Source organism: Helicoverpa armigera, chromosome 11 (assembly GCF_030705265.1).
Source record: "Helicoverpa armigera isolate CAAS_96S chromosome 11, ASM3070526v1, whole genome shotgun sequence".
Taxonomy (NCBI): Eukaryota; Metazoa; Arthropoda; class Insecta; order Lepidoptera; family Noctuidae; genus Helicoverpa; species Helicoverpa armigera.
In genome coordinates, this window is record NC_087130.1 from 10,204,606 (window position 1) to 10,215,811 (window position 11,206).

Consider the following 11,206-nt stretch of genomic DNA (forward strand, 5'->3'; position numbering starts at 1 on the left):
TTACGCGCGTACAAGGGACGCGATCTAGACGTCGCTAGGATGGCCGTCAATACCATGTTAGAGGTAAATATAGTAGCTATTTATATAGTTATTGTTATTATGATAGTTTATACTTAAGGGATAGGGACAATATCGACATCGGGCGGCCATATTGCCGAAGTGACGGGCACCGGGTACAACGCTTGCGGCGACATACAGTTACGCGCGTACAAGGGACGCGATCTAGACGTTGCTAGGATGGCCGTCAATACCATGTTAGAGGTAAATATAGTAGCTATTTATATAACTACTGTTATTAGAATAGTTTATAATAAGGGACTGAATAATATCGACGTCGGGCGGCCATATTGCCGAAGTGACGGGCACCGGGTACAACGCTTGCGGCGACATACAGTTACGCGCGTACAAGGGACGCGATCTAGACGTCGCTAGAATGGCTGTCAATACTATGTTAGAGGTAAATATAGTAGCTATTTATAGTAGTATTGTTATTAGAATAGTTTATACTTAAGGGACAGTAATAATATCGACGTCGGGCGGCCATATTGCCGAAGTGACGGGCACCGGGTACAACGCATGCGGCGACATACAGTTACGCGCGTACAAGGGACGCGATCTAGACGTCGCTAGGATGGCCGTCAATACCATGTTAGAGGTAATTATAGCAGCTATTTATATACCTATTGTTATTAGAATAGTTTATAATAAGGGACAGTGAATAATATCGACGTCTGGCGGCCATATTGCCGAAGTGACGGGCACCGGGTACAACGCTTGCGGCGACATACAGTTACGCGCGTACAAGGGACGCGATCTAGACGTCGCTAGGATGGCAGTCAATACTATGTTAGAGGTAAATATAGTCCGGAGTTTCGGGATTGTAGGCCCTACCTAGGCCTACGAAAGAATATGATGGGTTTTAGTCAGCAGAGCCTGACACTCCCTCACCTCTGCTAAGCCACGGCTGGAGGAGACATTTGATGATATTTTGTAGCTGAAAGCACCTTTTAGAGGCATTATCGACTATGAAACATAGTGACGTGCTGAATCTATCATAAGGAATATCGATATAAAAGTTGATCGTATAGCCTATCGATTAACTATCGGCTATTCTTGTAACTATAGGCCTGATCTGTTGGCATCAAGTTACATTTAACTCAATTTTCGCCTTATTTGCTTGAGAAATATCAGCAAACAGTTTGACAAAAAGGAAGACATAAAAGTATCTTACTTCAAAGGAACTTTACATAAAAAATGACAATTCTTGGTACTTTTAACCTGTGTATATGTACACATATTAAGATTTATTTATCTCCCCAGGTGGGAGTACTCTGCAACAACGCGACGCTCCGTGACGAGGCGCTGTACGGGCAGCCCACGGAGGGCGCTCTGCTCGCGTGTGCGCTCAAGAACGGCATGCGGGACGTCAGGGAGGATTACAACCGATTACATGAAATACCTTTCAGGTAATACACATGTTATAGACTGATAAGACAGTCTAATTGTTTCTTTTTTCAGGTACTTTTTCTTTTAAGCCTGAAATAGGTGAAAATTCCAATTTAAAAAAAAATACCGATCGGCAGTTCATAATGTTCATATATTATGCAGAATATGTTAAACTATTTGACAGATTTCACACTATCAATCCTTGATACACATAGGTATTAAAGATTTGATAACATAAAAACAAAAGATTCAATTTGGGGCCATGCCCTTTTAGATGATTATGAAATACTCAAACGTTACTTAACTCTTAGTTCTAGTTAAAAGTATTTCTTTGGAAATATTACGTCCATGAAATCAATGTTTGAGCAGTCCTTGAATCGTAAGGCGCTCACAGAAACACCAAATACACAAAAATACCAATAAAATATGCTCACCAATTTTTGTTCTTTCCAGTTCCGAAACAAAAATTATGGTAGTGAAGTCCGCGCCAAAATTCTCCGACGGCAAATTGAAAGAAGAGGTATTCGTAAAGGGAGCCATCGAGAAAGTTCTACCGCTATGCACTCAGTACATCGATAGTAGCGGCAACTATGCGCCCATGACTAAGGAGAAACAAAACGACTTTATCGGCGAGGCTTATAATATTGCTAGGATGGGTGAGTTGAGTTTTTATCTATAAAAAAATTGTATATAATGTTATTTTTTTAAGCCGACTCTACATTGGGCGTAATTTGGCCAAACCACCTTTTAGGAGAATTTTTTCACGTGTCTGGTATCTTTCATTTCCCATTAAATTGATTAAAAGCGATTTTATGGTAATTCTTCCTTAAATTAAGGATATTGAATCAATGTTTCCGAAAAATTCACGGAACGGGAAAACGGGAACTACCATAGTGTCCTGGCGAGTATGACAAAGAACATGATACTTTCATTTTATGTATCGCCCACGGAGTCAGGAATGATGAGCGGAGAAGCGGAAGAACGATTAGGTTGATGAGAGATGAGATATCTATATATGTATGTGTTATACAAAAAATGGGCGGGTTCTAAATAAGGCTTATAAGAGCGGCCTCCTTTCCCCGAACACCCACATTTTGGCACCCTACTTTTTTAGATTTTCCGTTATGACATCTCTGCTCGTCAATTTGTTCTCTATGGTGCCAGATCCATCCATCAACGTGGGCGCAGGTGCATTTATAGGGAGTGTCAACGTAAGGGAGTGTGAAGTGAAGTGACCAACGTATGCACGGTGCGCTGCCATGCGGCGTGAATTGACGCATCGCTATTAGCAACAGAATCGCTGCGTCACGACGCTATCACATCGCATTTAATTCGCATCGGATCCCGTTTGCGTTATTACGGCCATATAAGACACTAATCAACCTACATTTTTCCTTCCCAGGTCTCCGCATCATAGCCCTATGCCGCGGTCCTCGAGTAGAGTCCCTCGTATACACCGGAGTATGCGGCATATGTGACCCGCCGCGTGACGGCGTACGTGACGCCGTGGCCACGCTCGCACGTGCCAGCGTCGACGTCAAGATGGTGACGGGCGATGCCAGGCCCACTGCGCTTGCTGTCGGTATGTATGTGTAGTGCACGTGACGCCGTGGCCACGCTCGCACGTGCCAGCGTCGACGTCAAGATGGTGACGGGCGATGCCAGGCCCACTGCGCTTGCTGTCGGTATGTATGTGTAGTGCACGTGACGCCGTGGCCACGCTCGCACGTGCCAGCGTCGACGTCAAGATGGTGACGGGCGATGCCAGGCCCACTGCGCTTGCTGTCGGTATGTATGTGTAGTGCACGTGACGCCGTGGCCACGCTCGCACGTGCCAGCGTCGACGTCAAGATGGTGACGGGCGATGCCAGGCCCACTGCGCTTGCTGTCGGTATGTAAATATTTAAGATACAGTCTTTCTAGGCACAAGTTTATTGCACCGCGGGCCTGGTATATAATTTTGATGATTTTCTCACCAAAAAAAGCTGTGACGACATCCAAATTTTACAAATGGTCACCAATGTCAGAAGTCAGATATGACAAGTCTTCTTTACCCTTATCCTGCATATTTAAACATATGTCTTATCCACTTCAAAAAGGAAATTCCCGTTAAACAGTCAACTCAAATGTATCGTCTTTTTCAGCACAAATGGTTGGTTTGGACGTTCTGCATTCGCAGTCTTTGGCCGGCGATCAACTCGACGCCATGTCTGACGAAGAATTGGATAGGATGATTGACACCGTGAGTTTATTTCATTTTCTGTTAAATTATGTCTGGCAGGGTCTATTGTATCACCAATATACATTGTTAGTTAAATTGATGTGTTTAAACTAAGATTTTTTTCTAAAATAAATAATACATATTGGCATTGTAAACAATGTTTTTATTTCCAGGTAAGCGTCTTCTACAGAGTGACTCCAAAACATAAGTTGGCTATAGTGAAGTCACTACAAAGGGTGGGCAACATTGTAGGCATGACTGGTACGTTAGAAAACAAAAGAATAGCAATTTACAATATTTTCTGAAATGGACACTGTACAAAATTATTAAACTTCTCAAAATAACACTCCGACAAGTACATTTATGTATTTTATTCGTATATTAAATCCGTCATTTTTACTGATCATTCTTTCAAATTTTGTCGACAAATAAATACTTCATAAAACATAACACTTAATTATGCAACACAATTTTTCTGCAAAATTCACTTTTTTCCTGACACTTCTTTCAAATCACGCAGCTGAGTAATATTTCCAATATTTTGCATAAAATTTAATTTATTCACCATTCTATTGACTAGGTGACGGCGTGAACGACGGTGTGGCACTAAAGCGGGCGGACATCGGCATCGCGATGGGCCGCAACGGCACCGACGTGTGCAAGGAGGCCGCCGACATGATACTCGTTGACGATGATTTCGCTACTATTATGTGAGTTTCTTATATTATATTTTATTTGTTCTGAAATGTAGTGTGGAATATATAGGTTTGTCGAAATGGCCTGATGTGATTAAATGGGTAAAAATATAAATCGAAAAAAAAAAACAAAACTGAAAAGAGGGATAGGCATAGCCTGTATTAAGTGTAAACGTCAATAAATAAGTAAATTTTTCAGTAGAATTTTTCATTCATAAAGAAAAGAGCTAGTACTTCTCCTTATTTTTCAAATACATTTCTAGTTTTTTTCACAATCACATCAAATAGTTGTCAAATTCAAATTCACATTTATTTTGCAAATGGAATTTTGTTAATGGAATGAACAAAATTATGTAATAAACTATTTATTTATTCATTAATTTTTCTACCTGCAGCGCCGCCATAGAAGAGGGCAAATGCATATTCTACAACATCCGCAACTTCGTGCGTTTCCAGCTGTCCACGTCCATCGCGGCGCTGTCGCTCATCGCCCTCGCCACGCTCATGGGCATCCCCAACCCGCTCAACGCCATGCAGATACTGTGGATCAACATTATTATGGACGGTAAAACTATTGCTGTGCCGTTGTAGCTCTTGTATTTTAGAGTGTAATATTTATATGTGACTTGGGCAGGTGGGTGTAGTAAAAAACGTTTATATCACATCGTTGATGTCTTTTGTCTGTCCTTTGTACCAGGTCCCCCGGCCCAGTCCCTCGGCGTAGAACCAGTGGACCACTCGGTGCTACGGCGTAGGCCGCGCGACACGACGCGCCGCATCATCTCCCGCGCGCTGCTGCTCAACGTGCTGCTGTCTGCCGCCATCATCATCGCCGGCACGCTCTGGGTGTTCAACAGAGAGGTGACGTGTTCCCACTGACAGCAGAGCCCTGTAGCGTAGCGCCCGTAGCCACTCGGTGCTACGGCGTAGGCCGCGCGACACGACGCGCCGCATCATCTCCGCGCGCTGCTGCTCAACGTGCTGCTGTCTGCCGCCATCATCATCGCCGGCACGCTCTGGGTGTTCAACAGAGAGGTGACGTGTTCCCACTGACAGCAGAGCCCTGTAGCGTAGCGCCCGTAGCCACTCGGTGCTACGGCGTAGGCCGCGCGACACGACGCGCCGCATCATCTCCCGCGCGCTGCTGCTCAACGTGCTGCTGTCTGCCGCCATCATCATCGCCGGCACGCTCTGGGTGTTCAACAGAGAGGTGACGTGTTCCCACTGACAGCAGAGCCCTGTAGCGTAGCGCCCGTAGCCACTCGGTGCTACGGCGTAGGCCGCGCGACACGACGCGCCGCACCTCCCGCGTAACCTTGAGGCGTAGCAATTGACGCTACGGCGTAGGCCCTACGTCGTAGGCATGAACATTCTGTTCTAATAAAATCTATCACAAATATCGGTAAATCGTGTTCAAAACAGTAACATTTCTAATTCCAGATGTCAGACAACAAAATAACCCCCCGCGACACGACAATGACGTTTACATGCTTCGTGCTCTTCGATATGTTCAACGCGCTCTCATGCCGGTCACAAACCAAGTCTCTATTCCAAGTGGGCCTGTTCTCCAACAAGATGTTCCTGGTGGCTGTCACCCTGAGCCTGGTGGGACAGATGCTGGTCATATACTTCCCGCCGCTGCAGAGGGTGTTTCAGACTGAAGCGCTAACTGGACATGGTGAGAAATTATTTTATGGTGTACCATTAGCAATTTTAATATAAAATATAAAATGTTTTGAAAATTTTCGAGCTTTTTGACTAGTGCAGTTCCAAATGCGGCTTTTAGAATGTATCTCTTTTTAGGGAATGTTTTTAAAATCGATTGCGTAAAATTTTGAAATGAAAACGACTTTCTCATAATTATTTACAATGAAATTACACTTAAATTCTCCTGTATAGAGGTAGATTGGCATTTGCGGCATCTTTATTGGTAACTGTAATATTTATTTTCAGCTATTTTAAACTTATTATTTTATTTCCAGATATAATATTCCTCGTATGCCTCACATCCAGTGTATTCATAGTGAGCGAAGTCAAGAAACTGATCGAGCGTTCGTTAAAAAAGCGGGCTGCTGGCAAATTCACCGGCAAGTCCCGGGATGCCATGGACTTCGTATGACACAAGCCCGACGGCAAGGCGCAGTAAGCATGCAACTCGCCATCGCTGACTCGCAACAATCCGGACATAAAGACATTCGAAATTTGAGCCCTAGTGCAGGTGAGAGTGCGAGTGTTAGTGAGAGTGCGAGTCCCGGCGCCCCTCGTGCGAGTGCGAGTGACCCGCGCGAGGCCGAACGCCCCTTCTCCATATACGACGGTAAAATCAATATTCCTACTAATTTCTAAACGAAATTCCTCCGCAGTATTTTTGTGTGACTATTTTATTATTGTTAAGCTTCGTTTAATTAAGTGGAACTAGTGAATTTATATTTTGCGATCTTTTGTTTTTTTAAAGCGCGACGAAATTGGACGTTTATTTTTTTAGTTTTACTTTTTTTAAGTTTATTTTTAGATGACTATGTGTGTGTCGTATATGGATGTGCTAGGTAATGTAAGATGATATGTAGCGTTAGACAATTCAATATTCGCAGATTGCAGAGTTTTTACCTACTAACTTATGTTTATAGAAAGGTATTATAAAATCTCATTAGATTGTTTAAATAATTTAAACTCTGCAATCGCGAATTAGGTAGAGAAATAAACTTTTCTCTCAATATTGCATTTATATTATGACAGTTTCATTGTGAACAGAAATGAACAATAAATATTAGGGAACCATTGACAGAGACAATTTTCATAATTCATGAAATTCATCTCAATAATATTTATACCTGAATAATCACTTTTCGATGTATTCTAAACAAGAAATATTATCGGCAAACCAGTGGTTGTATTTTGAACTTTATAACGAGTCACTTAGGCTACATTTTGGAAAAATATTCAACATGAATACGTGGTATGAATCTGTTATCTAATTACGAACTGTACCAGTGTTTAAATAAGGTTCAAAATACAAGAAAGTCTTGGTTAAAAATGAGGCCACTTTGTAATATGGAAATATGTAGTAGGTAAATAAAAAAGTGAACTTAAACATTGAGTAATATGTAAATGGATGTGGTAATATGAAAGGTTTACGCGTTTTAGGTAAAAAGCCAGTTTTGTTAAATGGTAAGTCCATTTCATATTACATCCGTGTTCAAAGACAACATTCCTTTGTCTAAGATAAAAAAAATATTAAAACAATAGATCCGCAAGGCTCTTGCACTAATTATCATAATTATAAAAATAAAATATAAACAATTTAGGCAAAAATACGCAAGCTTGCTTAGAATTTTAGACGTTTCTTTAGCTTCGGTAGGAAACCCAGTTTTTGAACTTTAAAAAAAAATAGAATAATAAGTACTTATATACTTATAAAACATATTACATAAACGATGTAAAATAACGGGTAAAAAAATCATGCCATTTCTGTTGGAGGGAGATGGCGCTATACAAATAGTATGTCTATCTCACTCGCACTATGTTTTAAAAGCATCTAGCTTTGCCCTGTATATAGCTTGAAAAGCTTATTTATTATCCTCTCGATTTTTCATTAAAAATATAATATTTAATTTTGCAAATCGTTAGAAAGTAAATTATTGGTGTAGCCATATTTAAATTGTTGTATCGACATCGATAGATGATTTAGTTTAGTTGGGAGTGTTTGAAAAAGTAGAAAAACTAAACCGATTAAAATAAAAAAATAAATATTTTATTTTTTACCAACTTCAAAAAGGGAGGTTCGTGCGTGATTATCTCACGCTGAACCGACTTTGATATGGTTTTCAGTAGAGTATTTATCAGACTTAGGAGAAGGTTTAAAGTATATTATTGAAAACGATTTTTTATGCTTTTGGTCCAACATAATCCGTTTCATAATTAGTTAAAATTTTAAAGTAAAATTAGAATCTGTAGTAGACTCTTGTGGACCATAGATATTGAATATTCTGTAACAGCTGTTTTTAATATTGATATTAATATCTATTATTCGAATTATATCATGATACGATATCTTGACAGCGTTAGACGCGATTTTCAAATATAAATTAATGTTTAAGTAGCTTGAGTTACATATTACCCAAAGGGGATTTTAATATTATGAAATTGGTATAAAGTAGGGACGTAAAAAACGTTTTAAAATTAAACGTACTAAAAAATCTGAAACAGAGAGTGATCTTTCTCACTCTAACATTGAAAGTAAAGCATGTAACCTTCTCGGTCTGTCCATCTTTCATAGTTAAATATTCCGAGGAGTTGCTTAAATAACTTGTAATTAATTACAAAAGAATGTCATACTATTTGTTGACGATAATTCTTGGCTGAAAAAAGAAGTGCAAAAGCCATGCTAAATGAATAACCCCTGTAAAAGAAATTAGTCGAAACGTCTAACGGTCTAATAAAATCTTAGAACATTAAAAAAAAATCCCAAGTATTTCAGTAGATTACAAGTTATATATTGTGTAACCTATATAATCATTTCGCTGTAATGTTGCTTACAGTGCAGCTAACTTATTCATATTTATAATTAAAATTAAATAAAAATTGTAAACCTATGTCGTATCTTTACTCTCAGTTTTAATGTGTATTTATGAACATGCTGTATCAATTGGAAATATACATGTATATATGACTATGTATGTTTGTATATCCAAATTAACTTACAGATAATACATACAATACTGTTGTAAAGCTCAAAATGGGCTCGAAATAGACATTCGTCTCATTGGGCTATCACAGAGGTCACCAATCTTCTTATATATCCTGGTAAGCAAACCCAGCTTCAAACTGGTCGTATATGTATGTATAATTCCGATTGTAAAAAGCTCTATTATTAAAAATAATTTAGTTTGGGAGTGTGTGTTGGCTGTGATAATCAATAATATGGCCCCGGATGATATTACAAGGTTTTTAATTATACTGACAACAGTTATTATGAAACATTGTGAAAATATTTAAAACTTATACCATTGTCTATGTTATGTACAGTCATGGACAATAATAAGTATAGTTTTTACTCGTTTAATGTCCATAGACTGTACGTTACAAAAAGTTTTATTTATCTGTGACATAAAAATACCAATTTTGACATAAACTCATGTTTGGTCTAACGAGGTGCTTGATATTGTGAATGCGAGTTGGTAGCATTGTTAAAATTTATTGTAATCGTATCCTATTGAATTTAGTTGTGTCTTTTGACTGTTAGAAGCAGATTGAGTTATTATGACAGTAGAATTGGGTATGACTCGGCTTTATCAAGTAAAAATTATGTTAAGTCTCTTGATAAAAGAATAATCTATCGTATATTGGAACATCACTAGCTTATTATTACTATTTTAGTGACAAGAAAGTACGATAGTGCTTGACTTTTGTACTCAGAACAATTTCATCACAACTCTACTGTCAAATATCGAGTAAGAACCTGTTTCTAGCTTCACAAAAATTTGATGTTTCATCCATTGTGAGCCTAATCTCTTCTTAGGCATCGTTCAGACCAAACGTATTGTCGGCCGCTGACTGTGAGCGCGCGTTACGCAGTTTATTGCTTTTCCATATATATTGAAAGTGTCGTTCACACCGAACCGACTATACGCTATTACGTCGTCTGTTGTCGCTGACTCTCAGTGGCCGATTATTTTACTACGCGACTATGCACGGCGGACGCGGATTGGCTACGCGGACGCAGTTGCCGAATAGCGCCGCTCCGCCGCGTACGCACCGCGCGCCGCGCCTCGGTACAGCACGTCGATAAATTAGTGTCCCTTTTATATAAACTTATACGTATTAAAGATAGTAACTTATCGAATGTTTTTATTGTCATACAAAAATATTTCTTGAACTTATTTGGATAAAGTCTATATTCGAAATATAAAGAATGAAATTGACCAAGAAAACATCTCTTCAAAAAGGGATGTATCTACAATCTCTTCTTTTTATTATTTTCGTCTTCCTCCAGAGCTTCGCAAATGGCAACTATCTGAATGCGCATCATTTAATTGAAATATCAGTAAAACGTCTGATTTGAAAAAAATAAATTACGCTAGTTTTATCGTATGGGAACGATGATGTGATCTCAGAGATCGTTTATAAAATACTACGAGCAACTTCAAATACTGAGCTCTTTTATGTGTAGAATAGTCAGCCGCTCAGCGTACGCATCTAGTGTGAACCTACACGAGCCTATTTTTTTGTTCACACATGTAGCGCATCGTACGCTATAGCCTATTGTCGGCTTGGTGAGTACGCGTACTGCAGATTGAGTCAATGTTCACACTGGGGCAGACAGTGAGTATACTCACAGTCAGCGGCGGACAATACGTTTGGTGTGAACAATCCCATAGTGGAAAACGTCGCGATGTCATAATATATGTTAGTCAAAGTAATTCAGTTTTATTTGTTAGTTTAAATTATGAAATCGTATCAAATGTCTGCTTTTAAGTATTTATGATCTTCTACACGACTTTTGAACTACCGTCACATTTACAACTCAATGACAAGTACATAAAACGTTGTATATCCAATGAATTGCAAAATGACATTATATTTTTTTTTATTTTCAAAATATTTTTTCTTCTATAGAATAATTTCGTATTTTTGCTAATTTTTTTTCTTATTGTCAAATGTGCAAGTAGTTCAAAAGTCGCAAGTTTGTGTGAAAAGTAAGTGATAATGTAATGTTTCCATGTGATCCTGAGTCATATCTGTATGTTTGTGTCTCTGCGAACTATATTGTCTCTTAGCTGTCATACTACTAAAGGGGATTAACGTCTAGCAATTTAAAAAATCTTTTTCGTCTTGCACTCTCAAA

General features: G+C 39.2%; 1 protein-coding gene across 1 annotated transcript in view; it reads left to right on the plus strand.

Moving 5' to 3' along the window:
- Positions 1–11,173, plus strand: part of LOC126056962 (calcium-transporting ATPase type 2C member 1) — a 60,492-nt gene extending 49,319 nt beyond the window's left edge. The window contains exons 9-19 of the mRNA XM_064037021.1: positions 1,321–1,466; positions 1,900–2,102; positions 2,849–3,028; positions 3,591–3,688; positions 3,841–3,928; positions 4,248–4,377; positions 4,758–4,927; positions 5,060–5,223; positions 5,803–6,040; positions 6,345–9,880; positions 10,740–11,173. Of these exons, the coding sequence (XP_063893091.1) occupies positions 1,321–1,466; positions 1,900–2,102; positions 2,849–3,028; positions 3,591–3,688; positions 3,841–3,928; positions 4,248–4,377; positions 4,758–4,927; positions 5,060–5,223; positions 5,803–6,040; positions 6,345–6,481 (1,554 nt within the window). The 3' untranslated portion in view covers positions 6,482–9,880; positions 10,740–11,173. The remainder of the gene's footprint in view (positions 1–1,320; positions 1,467–1,899; positions 2,103–2,848; positions 3,029–3,590; positions 3,689–3,840; positions 3,929–4,247; positions 4,378–4,757; positions 4,928–5,059; positions 5,224–5,802; positions 6,041–6,344; positions 9,881–10,739) is intronic.
- The last annotated feature ends 33 nt before the right edge of the window (positions 11,174–11,206 follow it).